The sequence below is a fragment of the Ailuropoda melanoleuca genome, chromosome 14 (assembly GCF_002007445.2).
Source record: "Ailuropoda melanoleuca isolate Jingjing chromosome 14, ASM200744v2, whole genome shotgun sequence".
NCBI classification, from domain to species: Eukaryota; Metazoa; Chordata; class Mammalia; order Carnivora; family Ursidae; genus Ailuropoda; species Ailuropoda melanoleuca.
In genome coordinates this window covers 37,317,777-37,337,582 of record NC_048231.1, presented here as the reverse complement: position 1 = coordinate 37,337,582, position 19,806 = coordinate 37,317,777, and the positions used below count along the sequence as shown (strand labels likewise).

Here is a 19,806-nt window from a genome sequence, read left to right as displayed (position 1 = left end):
GTCTGGGTGTCTGCAGCCCAGCAGAGCTGGGAAAGTCTGCCCAGAGAATGGCACGATTAAGATCAGTTGCCTGAGACCTGCTGTATTAGTTTTGCCCATGCTTAGCAATTCTCTCCACTTGCCACAACTTCCTTAATTTCTGGTTTCTTCTCCTAATTCTACAGGGTATGCTCAGTGTGTGTTTTATTAAACGGATGGAGCTGGTCACCAGTGCCTCTGGCTCCCTTGGCAGGGGCCCAGGATCCAGGATTCAGCTCTCCATCCGAAGGCATCCTATCCAGAGCTGATTTCTGCACAGCCTTCCCTTGTCTATGCTTTCCCCTTGTTACGGGGCCAGGGAAGAAAGGCAACAGAATAGGAATTAGTAGACATGAGTTCTAGTCCTGGCTCTGCTACTAACTTCCCTGGTGACCAGGACCAAGTTCTGACCCTTTCTAGGTTTGTTCTCATCTGTAAAACAGAGGTAATTTCTAACTAGCTGAGTGTGGTGTTAATTAAATAATATACAGTAAATGAGCTCTGGGCACTTCATGGCTGAATCAACAGAAGCTAGCCCAACTGTATCCTAAGGTCTAGCTCTGAATGGATAAAAGGAGATAACTATGGATTGCCTGGACACAGAGGGCGTTCAGTATCACCTCTCTTTCACACTGGAAATGCCTCAAGGGACCCTGACAAGCGTGCTTCAGGGAAGTGAGAAGTAAACACTGTGTCCAAACAAGTGTCTCCTACAGCTCTAAACCAGGGGTTACTTACAGAGCTCTGCTGGTTCTCACACTGCCTTTTCTTCCTCAGAGAGCTCACCCCAGGCCTTCATGGGCTGTCCCTCATGGTCTTGAGTACCCTTAACGGCCTCCTTTCTTTCTTCTAAGGGTACCTGTCTTACTCAGCTCGGGCTGCCATAACAAAACACCAGACTGGGGGGCTTTGAAGCAGAAATGTACTTTGTTACAGCTCTAGAGGCTGGAAACCCAAGATCAAGGTGCTGGCAGGGCTGGTTTCCCCTGAGGCCTCTCTCCTTAGCTTACAGATGCCTCCTCACCCCTGTGTCTTCATGCGCCCTCTTCTCTGTGTGCAAGCACTCCTGGCATCGCTTCTTATAGGGACACCAATCCTGCTGGATCAGGGCCCTACGCTTATGACCACATTTAACCTTAATTACCTACTTGATTAACTTACTTACCTAATTAATTAAGCTTCATTACCTACTTATCTCCAAATACGGTCATACTGGGGGTTAGGGGCTTCAACCTCTGAATTTGGCCGGGGGGGGGGGGGGGGGACACAATTCAGTCCATAACAGGGTGCTAGACCACAGTCCTCAGTTAAACGCCCAGATGGATACAAAACTGCAAATGTGGTCTGAAGACGGAAGGGATGGGCACCTTTCTGGAGAGAAAAGTGATACAACTTTTAGTCTGCTTTTTATCTCTCTTGCACAGTCTTACATATTCTTTGGGATTCTCTAGGTTCTGACAGATACTAATGGAGAAAAATGGAATTTATTAGTTCATACAGTGGGGAAAAAAGGGCTCCCGAGTAAGCCTGGCTTCAGCAGAACTGAGAGCCTGAAGCACACGTGCAATGACGCCATGAGAACTCCGCGTCTTTGGCCATCATGACCTCTGCCTCCCTCTCTGTCAGCTTCATTCTCAGACACTCTTCCACACATGCTGGCTGCCAGGGTCTCGAGGCTTTCTTGGTCCCGACAGCTCTTGATCCCAGAAAAAAAAACACACGCAGGAAACGGCATCTTTCCTAACAGTCCTAGCCTGAGTGCCATGGAGGACTCTCGGATAACAGACCTGGCCCCAAACCAAACCCCACGGCCAGGAGACTCGGCCCAGGGGGAGAGGAGTGCCATGCCGAAGCGGGGGGCGGGGTGCGGGGCAGTAGGACTGCTGAGGGTGGAACGTTGCCCCCCCACCCCCCTCCTCCCCAAAAGGCCGCTGGCAAAACACGATCTCTGTAGGAGGAACGATGCTGCTCTTCCAGCTGTAGCTATCTAAGAAATGATCTGATTGCCTCTCTCCTTTTNGTTGGGGGTTTCCCCGCCTAATTTGGGCGGGGGGGGGGGGGGGAGACACACAATTCAGTCCATAACAGGGTGCTAGACCACAGTCCTCAGTTAAACGCCCAGATGGATACAAAACTGCAAATGTGGTCTGAAGACGGAAGGGATGGGCACCTTTCTGGAGAGAAAAGTGATACAACTTTTAGTCTGCTTTTTATCTCTCTTGCACAGTCTTACATATTCTTTGGGATTCTCTAGGTTCTGACAGATACTAATGGAGAAAAATGGAATTTATTAGTTCATACAGTGGGGAAAAAAGGGCTCCCGAGTAAGCCTGGCTTCAGCAGAACTGAGAGCCTGAAGCACACGTGCAATGACGCCATGAGAACTCCGCGTCTTTGGCCATCATGACCTCTGCCTCCCTCTCTGTCAGCTTCATTCTCAGACACTCTTCCACACATGCTGGCTGCCAGGGTCTCGAGGCTTTCTTGGTCCCGACAGCTCTTGATCCCAGAAAAAAAAACACACGCAGGAAACGGCATCTTTCCTAACAGTCCTAGCCTGAGTGCCATGGAGGACTCTCGGATAACAGACCTGGCCCCAAACCAAACCCCACGGCCAGGAGACTCGGCCCAGGGGGAGAGGAGTGCCATGCCGAAGCGGGGGGCGGGGTGCGGGGCAGTAGGACTGCTGAGGGTGGAACGTTGCCCCCCCACCCCCCTCCTCCCCAAAAGGCCGCTGGCAAAACACGATCTCTGTAGGAGGAACGATGCTGCTCTTCCAGCTGTAGCTATCTAAGAAATGATCTGATTGCCTCTCTCCTTTTTAATTTCTAGATCTTTGTGCAACACCTTACCTATTAGAATGATCTCAAACTCGTATTTATCTCTTTTGGCCAGGTGGTAAAACACAAATGACTTATTTGAAGCAGGTAAAGAATGCCCTCACCCCTCTCTCCATCAGTAGGAACTGCACTGGTATGCAAACTTGCAGCAAGTTTCTCTTCCTGACAGTCTTTAAAAAGAGGAAACATCAAGAGTAATTACATCAAGAGTGTGACACATTAGAAATTCTTTTAAAAAACACACACGCAGATGGGTACATCTGAGGGAATGAGCAGTGTTTAAAAAAAAAATTCTAACAACAACAACAAAACCAACACATGCTACTGTGGAATGAAATTTACCATTTTGGAACTGTCCAAAACATTTCTTGTTGCCAGGGACATGTCAGAAAAACACAAAATAAACTGCCTCAGCAGTCCAACTTGGGGTGCAACAAAATGAATGAGAAAAATATGGTTCCTGATTTTCCAACTGCATGATTTCATTCCAAAAACATAAAAATCAGCAAAAACACAATTTAGAAGGAAAATTCAAGGAACAAAGTATCATTTGTTAAGAAGTTTCACTGTAGGGGCGCCTGGGTGGCACAGCGGTTAAGCGTCTGCCTTCGGCTCAGGGCGTGATCCCGGCGTTATGGGTTCGAGCCCCACATCAGGCTCCTCTGCTATGAGCCTGCTTCTTCCTCTCCCACTCCCCCTGCTTGTGTTCCCTCTCTCGCTAGCTGTCTCTATCTCTGTCAAATAAATTAAAAAAAAAAAAAGAAGTTTCACTGTATGTCAGTTAGATCTCAATAAAACCGAAAGAAAAAAAATGTTCAGTTAATAACATACCAGTTATAGAACCCAGAGACAAAGAAGGCAAATCCACTCATTCATCCAACAACTGTTAACTGTCTTTCCAATAGCTGATAGGTGCTCTGCTAAGTACTAGGACAGAAATGAACTGGTAAATAACAATTAAAAACAACTTCGAGTTTCATTGTTTACAAAGTATTTCTGCATCTAAAATCACACTTTTCCTCACAAATGATCCCATTTTACAGGTAGGGCAAGAGAGACCCCAAAAGAAAAAATGAATAGCCAATAAGAGCAGGAGCCTGAATTCGTGCTCATACGAGACTTGTTTTAACTTCTTCCACTTAAGGATTTGCCCTGAAAACTCTCTCCTTCCCATTTCTAATTTCCAGGCTCTGAATCTCCTTCCGCTGTAGCACAATCTTCCGGAGTGTCGACTAAAAATCAAGTGTTAGGCAACAAAAGTTCCTTCACTAAATGTATGTGGGAAAGTGGGGGATGAAACCGGCCCCCGCTGTAGCCCCACCCCACGAGACTTCTCAGAACCTCTGTTACTGTGCACTGTGTTTTTCCAGGGGAGTTGGTGCACGGTTTTTCTTAAACAACTGACCACGGGACTTGTGTTCCCCACGAAGCCTTCTGCGTGATGAAAAGAGTCAAAAGCACAGGTCCCAGAGGCTGATGAGCTTGGGTTCGAATGCCAGCTCTGTGTGAGGCTGCTTCCGTGATTCACCTGCTGTGTGCCTTGGTTTTGTCATCTGTGAAACAGCAGCTATGTCCCAGGATTCTTTTTTTTTTTTTTTAAAGATTTTATTTATTTATTTATTTGAGAGAGAGAGTGTGAGAGAGCACAAGAAGGGGGAGAGGCAGAGGCAGAGGAAGAAGGAGAAGCAGGGTCCCTGCTGAGCAGGGAGCCCAACACAGGGCTCGATCCCAGGAGCCTGGAATCATGACCTGAGCCGAAGGTAGACGCTCAACCAACTGAGCCACCCGGAAGCCCCGTCCCCGGATTCTTAGGAGGACAGTGGTACAAATATTTATGCATATAAAGCGCTGAGCAGGTTGCAATGTTCGTAGTTAAGATTAAATAAATGTGACATACTCATTTTTTCCACGAAACAGTGTATAAGACAAGAGTACCTGACAGATTTTCCTTGTTTTATGAAATCAGGGTGGGAGGCAGCTATGAAATGACAAAGGGAGCACTGGCTCTTCAGTGTGAAGATTTAGATCCGATTTCCAGCTTTGCCACCTAAGCACATGTCTGACGTTAGGAAAGTGCTCTAGCCTCTCGGAATCTACTGGGGTGCTTCCAAAGGGAGCTGGTAATGCTAAACCCCAGCCCGCAGACCTGCTGGGGACATGAGGGGCAACAACAGAAGGGCCTGCAATACCCATGTGTGATCTTGTTTGTACTGGAATCAGGACGAGTCAGAAATATTTCATTTAAATACGTAAGGGCATTTTAAGCTTCACATGCATTTTTATTAGCTCACACCCTTTTGTAAATCCCTACAGTTTTGAAAATCTACCACCTAGCACTTTTAGGCCTTCCTGTCGATTTACTGCCTGGACCAATTCTCCTCGTTCGAAAGCAGGTCCTGGTCACTGGACTCAGTAGCTCTTTCGAAATCCTAGTCACGCCTCCATGCTGCAAAGTGAAGAGACATCAAGAAGGCAGCAACTGTCCTCTTTACTGCCATTTCCCCTTCCAGGGCCTTTAACAATGACTGACATTTGGCGGGAGGTTAAAGAGAAAAGTAATAAAAGGTGTGGAGAAGGTGCAATGCACCCAGCCCTCCTCAAGTGAGATAGATGGGATGCAGATGGATCAAACATTCTTTCTCCCTTCAAGTGACCCTCATTGTAGTCGAGAAAATAAGACTGAGAAAGATTAAATATCAGATTACATGTGATGGACCTCGAGTGCTGTATGGGAGTTTAGAAAGAACAGAGAAATTCATGTGGATAAAGAGGTCAGGAAAGGAAGTGTGCACAGGGCTGGGTTTCAAAGGACTTCACGGGCAGACGACCAAGGCTTCAAGATGTGGAAGCAAGGTGGTGTGTGCCGATCTGTATCCAAGCCAGGTTCCCTGGGGCAGAAGGAAGGTTCCTGGGAGCTGAGCTTTAAGAGAGCGTGCAGTCAGGCCACGGAGGGCTCCACGTGCAGAAGACGAGAGGAGCTGGACGGGCAATGGACAGAGTTATAGTATAACTCGGTCCCCAAAGTAGTAGGACACGTTCTCCTCGGTCGCCATCTTTCTTGAAGCAAGCTGTACAGAAGTCTTCAGTCAGGGCAGGGGAGGAGCTGATTCCCACTTGGTTCATACCAGGGATGTGATTATCATGAATCTCCCAACCAAACCCGGAAAACAAGGTTATCACCTGTAGCACAACGCGTCTACCCTCCTCTACCTTGGGAATCTACTTCCCTCACTTCAATAAGTTGGAGAAAAATAAAAGCACTCAGTCTTCACTCTATGGCTTGGGAAGTGCTCCAAGTTTCTGACTACGGAAGCATCCTCTCTCCAGAAAAAGGTTTCATCACTGAGTACAAAGACTTCTTGAATTCAGAGTCTGTTGGACGTCCAGATCATAATAAAAGTGCCCTAACCACATTTTATCATCTCCTGTCTCCCTCAAGACGGCTCGATCTTGACTTAACACACAGCTTCTGAACTAGTGCACCCTGTGAAAGATGGAGACCGGACCACAGCTTGGGAATGCTCACGGGGGAGCACTGGGGCGGACGCCCATCTTCCTGCTCCTGGTTCCTTCTTGGCACACCCCACGTTCAGCCTGCACACCAGTGGCCAAGAGGTGATCTTTGAAGATGGAAGAGCTCCAAGGTTTCATGTTCTCCCCAGGACTCCCCAAGGAAATGCAGGTTGTCTTTTTCTCTTCTAGCATTTGTGCTGCTGAAGATGGAGGGAGGCTGGTGGTGAAGAAGACACAGCCAGATCAATGCTGGCACTCCGTAGGCTCTGAACCAGCGGACTGTAGTGAAAACATTCCTCTCGCTTATAAACAAGTACAAAATGAACTCCTCACAGCCAAACAACTAGTCGTGCAGTTACCAAACCCAAGAAAGACCATGAACCAGCAGGAGTTCAGTACAGACGGGATGCTGTAGTCCGTACCAGCCACACACACCGAACACGCCTGGTTCATGAGTTCTAATGCACATGTAACAGTATGTGTCCGGGTCCGGGGCTCTCAACTTTCCAAAGCTTCCATATGGCCATTGTCCTATTCTCTCTGAACCCCATCTCTGTAAACAAAATGTGATTTCTGTTTTCCAGGGGGACAAACTAAAAGCGAGCAAAGGTAAGTGACTTCTCCAGTGTTACACAGTATCACTAGACCTGAGGGTTTCCAGACTCCCAAGCTCAAGTTCTTCCTGCAAACTCTAACTGGGAGTGTGCATCAGAGTTATTGGCAGAGCCCGACACAATGCACACACCCAGGTTCCACGTCTGGATCTCTGGACTCAGTAGGGCTGAGGTGCAGTCTGGGCCCCTGTGCTTAGGTCTTGATGGGCCCTCCCAGCTGAGAACCATCACACAGAACCCTCCACCTTGAGGATCTTCAGTAGCTTTTCCTGACGTCCAACAGAACAGAAGCCCCCTCCCCAATGCATCCTGTCGTATGCGCAACAGCTCCTTCTTGTTGGACAGGTGCTCACCACCATGTTGTCTGTAATTCACTCCACCCCCCATGGAAGAGACCTCACACGTCGTCCCTCTCCAGTACAGCCCACGCTCACTCAACAGACATTTATTTCTCCCGGCAGGCTCTGGAAATAAAGAGACAACACAACACGGAGGGGCACAGAACCATGAGTTCTCGGCTGTGGCCAGAGTATGTCGGCCCTGGGAGCGTCCACACTTGCGGTGGGCTCCAGCTGTGCTCTCCTAATTAGACAGAAAGCACCGGACTCTCAGTCTGTCAACTGCAAGGAACCTCATTCATCTCTCAGACGGGGAATCTGCGAGCGGACCAAGCGAGGGTCCAGGCACGCAGCTGCTGAGTCACATTGTGGTTGGCTCGCTGGGGCACAAACATTTCAACCAACAGGGTTATCTTCCAAGGCCTGATTTCTGGCACTCTGGGGCTGCGCTCTCAGGCAGGTGCTCCTCTCTTGGTGTGGCAAGCCTCTTTCTTGGCTCCGTGCAATTTCAAGTCCAGGATAAGGGTGTCACTAAATGCTTTGCTACTTAAGGGAAAGTAAAGGAATTAATTTACTGAGTATCTGCTAAGGCACCCTGCTAGATGCTTCATGTAAGTTATGTCCTTTAATAAACACCATAACTCTGGTAGGTAGGCAATACCCCCATTTTACAGACAGGCAAACCAGAGCCCAAGTAACTTGCTCAAGGTAGTAAGACTAGTGGGGAGGCAAAGGCGCTAGCCCCGCGAACTGTCAGGCACCGCTTCCCATGAACATCACATGCGCCCTGAAGATGAAAAGGGTTTACCTCCACAAATAGTAAACCTCAGGGCAGAGAAGTCACCAATCATGAGGAAAAGACAAAACAAACTTGGTTACTCTGAGAAGGAGAAAAATCTTTTCTCAGACCAAGTGCGGCTGGGAGCACACACCGTAGCCCGCTCCCACACCTCAGCTCCTCCCCCCCACCCCTGCTTAGTTTCATCCACCCAGACCCCACACTTCTCCAGGACTCACTCAAGAGATACCTCCTCCTAGAAGTCCCCCTTAACTCTCCGTACAGCAAAACCACATCCTCCTCTTGCCCATGCACCCTATCAGGTCCTTACGGAATTTATCTTTTCAATGTTCCTTTGTCTTTGGCTACCCCCCTCCACACTTCTGGTGTTGGTTCAGCACCTTTCCAGGATGATAAATGTCTGCATATTGGCAGTTTCTACTATGGCTTATATTTAGTAAATGTTTAGGAAGTGTTTTCTCAGTGAATGGTTATCCTAATTGCAAAAAGGCCCTCCCTCCTTCCAAAAGATTTATACGGAGTGTTCAGAACCTACACAGAACCTACCTGTCAAGTTGGGAGATGCTTTTCCAAGTACCCTAAGTAGCCAGGAAAAATCCCACGGATCCAGGTTGGCATCCTATTCTGGGACTCATTCCTCTGGGTAATGAGTCCAGTTAAAGTCTTTCTGCTAAGTTTTGTTCTGTTGTGTTTAACGTAAGAGATTATGACAATGCTAAGCGACGAAAAATGGGGAACGGAAATCAGGACTGCTTTAAAAAGTAACATCTGAGCCAGTTAAGTATTAACTGATCAGCTTCCACTAATTCCAAAATACAAATGTTATAGTAAAATTTTGTCATTTTATACACTTCTTTCCTATATATTATCCTCAAAGTAGCCCTTTTCCTATAAGTGAAATAACTAAGGCCTAGAGAAATAAAGTGACTTGCCCAAGGTCACAGCTTTTAAGTTTACATTATATAAACTGAAGCCAAGATTTTGGACTCCAGATCCACATTGCCTCTCTTTGAGCAAAGCTCAACAATAATTTTAACACTTACTTAATAACGGACGATAGATTGGTATTTTTAAATATGTCTGCTTTGCCATCCTAACAGCTAAATTGTTTCCCAAAATAACATTTTGCTTGTGGCTAGTCAAGCACTAGGCAAAACTGTCAAGTCAATGCAATCTGTCTGTCCTTCCACTCTCCTGCTCTACTTTTCTCTCCCTCAACTCTCCCTCCTCTGCCACTTCCTCCAACCAGGTGCTCCTACTATCACCTATGAAAGACCCACACAGCTGTGCTTTCTAATAGACCCTGGGGGCTCAGCGTGATCATAAGCTCCTTTCAGGGACTGTGACTTATATAATTCAAATTATTTTAATACCTGCAATATCAATCTTGTGGACATTTACTGATCACTCCTAACAGCCGGCAGTGATAGAAGATGACTGAATTATGCTCCCTGACTTCCAAGAGCTCAGACCGTAAGAGGGCAGAACGGCGTGAGAGAAAGAGTACCGTACAATTACCCTATAGGAAGTACCACAGAGACACGGGGTAGAGGAGCGGAGGGAGTCAGGACAAGGGGTCAGTCTATTTCACCCTAGGTGGGGGGATCCTCTACTCTTCTGTTCTCCACTTTCCCACAGACGTAGAGGTGCGCCAAGAGCCAGGCACTACAACCGGCTCCGGGCCCACTGGGAGACTCCGGAAGGTGCGCGGCTGGAAGACAGGAGGTCAATTCACAGGACGGCACTCCAGGCACAGAGTGTCTGGGAAGACGAACTGAACTGAAACTGACTAGACCTCCTTGCTGGGTGACTTCGGGCATGTTACCCAACCTGACTGTCTGTTCTCATTTCTTTCATTCATTCAGCAAATATTTATTAGACACCTGCCATGTGCACGGCACTAGGGATACAGCAGTGAACAGATTTTTATTTTGTTTTTTTAAAGATTTTATTTGTTTATCTGGGGGTGGGGAGAGAAAGAGATAGAGAGGGCACAGAAGGAGCTTCTCCCGCTTCCTCTTTAGACAACCAGACCCCGGCTGAGCAGCAGCCCAACACTGGGCTCCATCCCAGGGCCCTGGGATCATGACCTGAGCCAAAGGCAGACGCTTAACCGACTGAGCCTCCCAGGTGCCCCTCAGAAACAGATTTTTTAAAACCCTACCTTGTAGCACTTACATTCTGCTAAAGGGAGACAAACAATAAACAAATACAAAATTGAAATCCATAGCATGTAGATGGTGGTATGTGATCTGGTGAAAAAATAAAGCAGAATAAGGGGGAAAGGGAGTGCCTGGTGCGGGGAGGGGTATGTTAAAAAGAGAACTTGTGGCCATAGCTTAGCAAAGGCCCCAGGAGATGAGGAAGCAAACCACGGGGGCATCTGGAGGCAGAGGGCAGGAGAGGGGACGCCTGGCACGCTCGAGAACAGTACGAGGCCAGTGCGGCTGGGGTGTGAAGGACACGGGAAGCTGTTGGAGATGGAACATGGTGGCAACACAGCCAGGCTGAGCAGGCCCTGCAAGCCACCCAAAAGCTGGGGCATGCGCAGGCAGGCAAGAAGCCACTGGAAGGTTCTGAGCACAGGACTGACACAACTTGATTTGACATTTTAAAAAGAGAAGAACCAGGAGTAGGAGGTCAAGGCAGACAGGAAGCTGGGAGGCCGGTTACAAGGCCACGGCAGTGAGTTGGGTGTGAGATGGTGGCAGTGTAGACCAGGTTGGTAGCACTAGAGATGGGCATACTTTGAGGTAGAGCTGACAGAACTCCCCCTGACGGCTCAGACATGAAGAGTAAGAGAAAGAAAGGAGTCAGGGATGACTGAGCAGCCGGAAGGAAGGCCAGGCTGTGGACAACTGAGGAAGGAATGGCTTAAACACGAGAACGGTGTTAGATGTGTTAAGTTTGAGATGCCCAATAGACTTCCAGAGAGCAATACCAACCAAGCAGGGAAGACATGGGACCAGTGTGGGGAAATGTCAGGGTGGGAAGTATACGTTTTGGGGTTGTCCACATCCTGGAGCTTCTGCTTTCATTGATGCTATGTGGCTTAGAGATACCATGGGTGGAGCAACTAGCGGTGTGTGGGACACAGAGGCACTCAATGAGCCAGTCTTGCACCTTCCCAACCCCAGCCAGCCCAGTCCCCATCTCCTGTTGACGAGTCTTGCCTGCTGCAGCGTGACAGTCATTGTACCTAAACACCTGTCTCTTCGGCAAACTGCAGGGCCCAGGAAATGAGAGGGGTGAAGGCTGGCTTGGGCTCGACGCTGGGTGGGCTGTCCTGGCTCCCAAACTTTACGTCTTTCCCAATACCACTCATTTTGACTCATTTCCATAATCCAGTGAAAGAGCAAGAAAAGTTAAAACACTTCCCAAGACTAGATATGAATCTGAATAAAGAGCTGGCTGGAGTTTGACTGAACCTCAATGCTTCCATAAAGCAGACAGACTCAGAGTAGTGACTTCCCGTTTTTAGGTGATTGACACATTCCAACTGTGGATTTTAGATCCTGGAGTTGGTATACCACATTCCTTCTAGAAATAAATCAGAATAAGTATCAGGAATTCTGAGAAACAGTAGTTTCTGATTTGGGTTCCATTCTCCCTTGTGAGATTACAGAGCCAAAAACCATTTAAAAATGTTTATTCTGGGGAGGGCAGGGAATGCAGTCACCGTTCTGGGTCTAGAAGGGGAAGGAAAACTACAGAGTACTCCACAAAGCTGTCTCTAGGGGGGCTCAGAAGGCAGTCTCTGCGGTATGTAGTAACTGGTAAATGTTTACTAAACTATGAATTAAGTTTCTCATGTAAGAAGTTTTTTTAAAAAGGTAAAAACATAGGTGAATTGCGTCTACCACAAAAGCCAGCTAGAACAGCTTGCCTGGTGTCAGTACAATACAGTCTTGAAGTCAATGGCAGGCAAAAAATACCCTAACCATCTGGAAAATGCAGCCCAACCACTCAAGCTCTCCGGGTTCTGCAATTGTGTGGGTTTGGCCTCAGCAAATCACTACAATCATCAGCACGTTCTAGAGTGAGATCATCTGCAGAGATTCCTTATGAAATGTGATCGGAGTTCTCCGGCACTCCAGTAACTGGGGTGTGCTGAGGACACTTCCCATTTTTCTCTGGAGGTCAGCTGTCAGCTTTTCGACATGCTCTTCGGAACGAGCATGCTCAACGGGCACCGTGGCACCAATATCAGGCCTGCACCGAGCTAGCCAGATCACTTGCTTGTTTTTCCTTCCTTATTAAACACTCTGAAAACGAACTGTGTCAACTGCTTACTTATTAAGGCCTTACTGTGCGTCAAGCAGTTTTAAGCACAAAGGAGACAAAGTTAAAAACAAAGGAGACTCGAAAGCTCTCAAGGAACTCACAGTCCGATACGGAACAACAGTGTGTACGTGTGTCCATCAAAATGAATGCGGCCCATGTGCGCTTAGGGTAGGGGTGTGTGCGTGGAGAAGCACGTGCAGTACGAGGCCCTTAAACATGTGTGCGTAAGCTGACAGAGCGGCCCCCAGTCCTCTTCTCCATTATACTCATGTAGAAAGAACTTACAATATAATGTATAAAGTTCATGTCATCTCATTTAATTCTAACAGCATTATAGACTTCCTTATAGAAAATTCACATAGAAAATAGAGACTAAAAAAAGATCAAGAAACTTGCCAAGTCCACACAGGCTGTACATGGCAGGACCTGGGTTATAAACCAATTCCCCGACTCTCACCCCTCCCCAGGAGGAGGGGACTGTTGGGACTGTAACCCCCCACGAGCATGCACGCTCTGGTCCACCCGCCTGAACTTGAACTGCGGCTTCTGGCTCTGGATTTCTTTGCTCCCTGTACCTCCCTGTCTTTGTCTCAGACTTCCCATCTCAATAATGACAGGCTGTCTGCTCTCCCCAAGCCGATGGTTCTGAAAGTCTGGTCACCAGACCTACAGCATCAGAATCACCTGGCAACTTGCTGGAGATGCAGACCCTCAAGCTCACCCCAGACCTACTGCTGGATCGGAGCCTCTGGGAGGGGGGCCTAGCAACGCGGGTTTTCACGGGCCCTCCAGGTGATTCTACTGAAGGCCAGACCTTGAGCACCACCCTGGCCTGAGCTAAAGAGCTAAGCTCCCCGACACTGCCTGTGTCGCGCCACCATGATCACCTGGCCCCCACATAATGAAGCCCGTGATAAAGAAGAAAGCCATTTGTCTGGTACGCGCGGCAGTAACAAAATGCAGTCGTACGCGGCAGAATTCTTCAGGGCCAGCTGAGGTCAAGCTGGAAGCACAGGTAACTGACCTCCCCTTTCTGGTCTACTTTTCACAGATGGCCCCACTTGCTCAGTTCAGCCGTACAGTGGCCTTCAACCTGACCCCCTTCCAACTCACAAGACCCAGCTTTTGGGCGAGGAGCTCAGCAAAGTGGGAACAGGCTTGTGGATACATATCCCTCTTCCCTAACTAGGAAAGGAGGTGAACAGCTCCAAGCTCTGCTCAACGCAGTCAGCTAAGGCTCACTCCATCTAGAATCAATACTAACCTCACAATTGTATTACTTTCTACAATCCCCAAAACTCCTCTGTACCTCTCAGAAGGATCAGAAAAGCTTAATTTCAAACTGGGATTAGAACCTGGGACTCCTGATTCACTCTCTATGGACCTATCTACTATAACATGTCAAGCATAAAACAAATTCTTGTTAGTTATCTAATGGAGCTACAGTAAAACAGTAAGTTCTGGTCACTGTGTAAGGTCACAGGCCCACGTCACCAGAGCATGCTGCCACACGGAAAGAATGTCCTTTTCACAAGCCCGGTCCATTAGAAATCATGCAGAGACACTCTCTTAAACAAAGGATAACTTCCCAGATCCAAAGCTCCAAGTTTACAGAAAGGGCGGGGGACAACCTTTATAGCCCTGCTTCTCTTCGTGCAAATCTGGGGATCCCCTCATCCACTCCCTTGATTTTGTTTAAAAGGTCTCTAATTTCCTCTTACAAGTAATGAAAGGTGGTTATTCTATTGTCATTTAAATGTCTATTGCAGCAACGTCCTTCAGAGGGAACAAAAAGGCCTGTAGAGACAGAACTGAGGTCCCCGCACAATCACCCCCTTGCCCATCAATACGGTATTTACACTCTGTTCTAAAATAAACCAAAATTCCATTTGAGAAATGAGAGGCTGCTGGAGGAGAGGAGCAGACACACACATACACACTCTCTTCCATATGTTCCAAAAGGTGGAAATATGCACACGAATGATCAGATCACCATCCCATTCTGCCTCCTTTATTTTCATTTCTTAGAAACTATCTCTGTTGGAACATCCCTTCCCACATTCATACCCAGAGACAGATCCGTGGAGAGGAGATGGAGGAGACAGAAGGAATAAGATTCACAAAAGACTAATTTGGAGCATCGATAATTACAGCAGCTGAAGAGCTTACAAAAGCAGAGAAGGGCCCTGCTAACAAAACAGCATCAGGGCACTTCCCAGAAAACTGCCCAGGCACGAGATTACTATTAACAATGAGGAAAAAATCAGAGCCAAAAATCAAATCTCAACTAAGCAGGCAGACTTGCAGGATTTTTCACCTTCCTTGCTATGATTAGCATTTTTTAAAAGAGCAGCAGACTCCATGAGTTTGACAAAGGAAGAAAAACAAAAGAGAGCAAGGGACTCATTCTGGATAAACAGTTGCTATTCTGCATTCATAACTCCACACCACCCACAGCAGCTCGAATGAGGCACAAGGTGGGGTCCTCCGCAAATTCACACACCATCAACCAATTATCCACGCCGCACTTGTGCTTGCAGTAAACACCCCGACCTGCACCACCTCTCTGCCTCCCACCCCCACAACCGGGATCAACCCCACCACATGCAGAAAAGAACCTTTTTTTGCGTGAGAACCAGCCAGAGCCTAAGCTGTCATTACACAGCAAAAACCTAGCGAGAACAAAAACCCAGCGGCAGACTGATGTAGGAAACCCAGAACGTACCTGAATTCTTCAAATGCAAACATGACCTAGTCAGAGACAATTTCCTTAGATTGTCTGGTAGCCTTTTCGGTTCGGAGGACAACCATTTAGTCAGTCAGATGGTGCAAAGTGCAGAAAAAAGAGGTGGGGTTTCCACACCCCCCCAATATTCTGAAGTAAAAGGCTTTCTGCAGACAGGGGCCTGCAGCCTCCAGCTCCGCCAGCTGCTGACAAGCGGCAGCTAACAGGGGAGGCAGCTAGAAAACCATGTGATCATTCCAGCAAGTCTGATTAATGCAGTGTATGCTTAGGCTCCGGGCTGGGAGCTGGATTAGCCCAGAGAAAGAAGTCGAACCTCGGGCACGCCTGGGATCCTGGGTGAATCACATATATGTCCCACCCCCCAAAACCAGAAATTTGCAGGTTGGAAGTGGGAGGCAAAAGCCTAAAGGAATGTCACCAGCTCCACTGTGACCTGCCCAATTACCTTATCTTCCGTGCTGCTGCTGTCACCATTAGTTATAGCCAGTTGGTCAGTGAACAGTATAGAGTGATACCAGGCTGCATTTTACTAAAAATTCTTTAGAGCTTCACTAGCAAACATTTGTTCAGCACAAATGCATAAACTGCTTCAGAAATCACAGAAGTCACATTCTGTGCTCACCACTTTACCATGAACAGCGTGACCTTGTAGGTCAACTGTGATGAATGAACTCATTTACTTAATTATTCATTTATTGAGTATCTAGTATGCACCAGACTCTTATCAATTCCTTGAGATACAAAAGTTACTGTAATAATTTCAGAACAGAAGTTGAGAAAAAGGAAAAGATGTCAGCCAAAAAAAAAAAATGTTTACCAGTTTGTAAAGCCCAAGCTGGCAAGATTCAGCACTGTATTCTGAAACTTGCCATTAAGGAGATGTTCAGCATTTACAGGCAAATCTTTATGTAAGGGAGACAGATCTCAAATAAAAACCTGTGAGTCACTCTTGACTTTCTCTCCCTCATAACACAAATACAATCAGTCACTAATTCTGATTCTGCCTCCAGAAGGTTTTTTTGAGTCCAGCCCCTCCCATTCCATGCCCTCAGCACTTCTCACGCAGCCTTGTGCCTTATAACTAGTCTTCCTCATTCTGTCCTTCTCTAAAAATTGGCCCAAGCCATTTTCTAAATCTAATTCTGATGCCCCTGCCCCTTCCAACCCTGCATTAGTTCCTCGGTACCCATGGATATGCAAAAATGCCTCAGCCCCGCAAAGAAAGTCTTACTTCTCCAACTCTTTCTTCCATTAAAACTCTTCGCAAACCCCCCAATTCAGGCAGACATTCCCAGTTCCCAAAATGTGCCAGGACCTCCTCCCTTTGGTCCATGAGGCAACTGGCCCAGATTATTCCTTGTTCCCTGTGTGACCTGTGTCCTCTCACACATGCTCTGCCCCCAGGAGCCTGCACCACCCCAGGCCAGTCAGCTGCTCTCTCTATGGCCACCGAGCCACCGCCCAGCAGTCTGCCTGCCCCACGCATCCCTGAGGCCCATAGGGCAGTGACGTGCATTCCCAGAGCCTGGCACAGAGCTGGACAAAGAGGAACCGTTTAATATAGGTCTGCAGCAGGAACCTCCTTTGCCTCCGCCTTCCATTAGGGAGGAGAGGGATGGGAGTACAGGTACCCACACACAAAGGTACTCTGGGATGACGACGCCCCCTTCCCACATTCTCGCTACCTAGAAGAGCAGTTGGAGTACAGAGCCTGATTCAAAGAAATGAAGCGGTAACAGCAGACTGATTAGTGAGGACGATTTTGGGGGAATCCTGAGATCCCTCAAACCACACAGCAATCATCAACTGAGCTGATCCAGAATGCCTTGCCCAATATTCCTGACAAGACTCTGCCTGGGACCCTCCAGTGACAGCAGCTTCTTGGCAGCATCATGATATAACAGAAAACACAAGAGATTCGGAGTCATTAAATAACTGAGTTTACGTCCCAGATCTGCCACTTCCTGACTCTGTGATCACTGGCAGGCGATGTGAGCTGTCCGCGCCCTGCTCCCTGCATGCACAGCTGGAGAAATGCAGATGCTGCCTACGCCTCTCTAACAGGACGGCTGTCGGGACCCCACAGGGCAGCACCCGGGGAGCTGTGAGAGCTCCCTGTCAAGTGCATCAAGTTGCAGAACGTTCTCCATCATCGTTACTGCCTCACAAGGCCGCCTCTCCCTGACAGTGCTGATAGCTGGACGCTCTTCTCTATGGTGAGGCCACCCTCCTCAGTGAAGTGTTCTGTCTGCTCACTGGTAGCTCATTAATTTTTTGGGTGGGGGTCAAGGTATTTCTGTCCTAGGATTCTCAGGATAAGGGATGTGTGTGTGTACATACATATATATACCATGTATGGATATATGCTTAAGATCCTTGTCCTAAAGCCTAAGTTTAAAAAAGCAGTAAAGACTACCCAAGTCTTAGAGCAATTCGCCCACACCAAATACAATGATACGATGTTGTTATTTATTAAACTACCCGGGTACAGATGGATGGGGGTAGGGGCAGCTGGCAAGCAACCAGACGCAAGCTTCTTGAGGGAAAGGAGATTTAGGGCATTGTTACCAGTCCTTCCCAGCCTCAAGAACAGGGCTAGTAAACAGTAGACACTCAACACTTACTTCTGACTGAGAGAGGTATTGGTTGGTCTAATGGGCAGAACCTACATTCTTGGCACTCTCTGCAAGGTAGGGGGAGCAGCAGCAGTAGTCTCAACTCCTAGACATCTGCCACGGTGGGAGCTGGCCAGAAGCGCTTTAGCCTGGCCGCGAGGCAGGTCCAATGTGGCAGAGGCCCAGGGGATGGAGACCTCTGGATTTCAGGCCTGTTTTCCAACGGTAATGTAAGAATCTCCTCTTGGAATGCTGGTTATACCTTTCAGGGCAATTCATAAAGTCCTAGTACAAGCAGAGTTGGTGAAAAATGGTTGAAAAATCTCCAAATCCAAGCACCAAATGTATGGTAGACAAAATTTTATGAGATTCCCCAATTTACTAACAGGGAAACAGAGGCCAAAGAAGTTAAGTAACTTGCCCAAGGTCATACTGCTATCAAGTGGCAGAGCAATGACTTGGAGCCATGTCAGCTTAATGCCAGTGTTTGCCAGCCCCGTGCCCTCTCGGGTCCCAACACCCACGATCCAACGGCCTCAGACTGCCTCCGGCAGAGCGCTTATCCCATAGACGGTCAGGCAGCCTGCGGCTCCATGACAGGGCTGGGCCATGGTGACCATCTGGGGTTCTTCTAGCCGGCTGGTCCAGGTTAGCCTGAATGTCACGGCCAGGCATGCATCTTTAAGGGCTGCAAGGGTGTCAGCTGCTGCACGAAGAAGGGCTAGAATCCTGTGTTGACATGGGACCAGACCACGGATGGAGTCAGCTTCAAAGGCTAGGCACTCCATTTGATCACTGATAGCAACAAAGTGCCAGGAAGAGGGCCACAAGTGAGGGTCCGAGTCTCCTGACAGCTCCACTCCTCCCTGATTAGGCTGGGAAGGCACTTCTGTGATCACAGAATGTTAAAAAACAAAAGGTCATCCCAGGTCATCCACTAATGACTCAAGGCTCAGACAAAGCCTGTTCCTGCCGTGGGACCTTTTTTTTTTTTTTTTTAATGGCCCTTATATGGGACATAAAGCTGATAAATGTAGAGGGTTCTGGTTGAAGGAGGAGTGGAAGGGCTCAGAGTCCCCTCCGCCAGGCTCTCTCCTCCCTCTAGCAGGGGCGGGCAGACTCAGCCTGAGAACACCTGGCTTAAATGACTGGCAGCCCCCTCAGCGCTGCCGTTCTGGATGGGGTGGGGCTATCTGAGCTCGCGTCATCTCTGAGCTTGGACACACCCCCTTTTTCTACATCTCCTCCTAAGAATAAAGGCCCCCTGACGGGGCCCTGCTGTCCTCCTGCAGTGACTGGCCATGCAGCCTGCCTGAGGAGTCCCCAGAGAAACAAACGTGGAGATACCGAATACGACTGTTCATAGGAGGTGTTTCTAGGCCCCTGACAAGGTGGGAAAGCTAACATTCCTGGGCATGCAGTAGGCCTTTGGTCAAAAACTTGCTGAATTCACTGAATGCACTTGTTTTGCAGTTGAATTAACCTTTCCAAATATTTAAAAACAAAAAAATACCTTCTTCAATTGATATGAAATGTGAGTCCTACACACTGAACTAATTCTTTCTCCCAAATTACATAATTCAAGCGAACTTCTACAGTGACATCTAGCTTTAAAAGTTTTAAATAAAGCCATCCCTCACCTCTATTTTCAGAATTCTATTTAAACTAAGAACTACCCCTAAAAAGCATTCTACTACAAAGCAAACACAATTGTATTTTTCAGTCTACCACTACTCAACAGTAGGAGTTATTGGTAATTATTTCTGCATTCCTGTCTACATCAGTCTCCCTCGGCAAATAAGCACTCTCTAAATACCTGTGCCAGGTTACTGGAGCTTATCTTTGCATTCATTCAACAAGCAAGCTGGAGGGCTACTATGCTGGATGCTATTCCAGATGCTATGGAGACAGCAGTCAGTCCTCAGTCTCCCAGTGCTTGCTTCTAAGGGCGGAAGGCAGATCACGAATGAATAACGACAAGATTATAAAAGACAGCAACGTGCCACAGAGTGACGGGAGCTACTGAACTTAGCAGAGGT

The 19,806-nt window shown here is 47.8% G+C and overlaps 1 protein-coding gene across 2 annotated transcripts in view; it reads right to left on the bottom strand.

The window, feature by feature from the left end:
- EVL (Enah/Vasp-like) overlaps positions 1–15,305 on the bottom strand; it is a 107,815-nt gene extending 92,510 nt beyond the window's left edge. The window contains exon 1 of one of the 2 annotated variants that reach the window (XM_034642917.1): positions 15,132–15,305. In XM_034642917.1, the coding sequence (XP_034498808.1) occupies positions 15,132–15,154 (23 nt within the window). In that variant the 5' untranslated portion in view covers positions 15,155–15,305. The remainder of the gene's footprint in view (positions 1–15,131) is intronic. The other variant, XM_034642915.1, reaches the window with a different exon arrangement.
- Between the last annotated feature and the right edge of the window lie 4,501 nt (positions 15,306–19,806).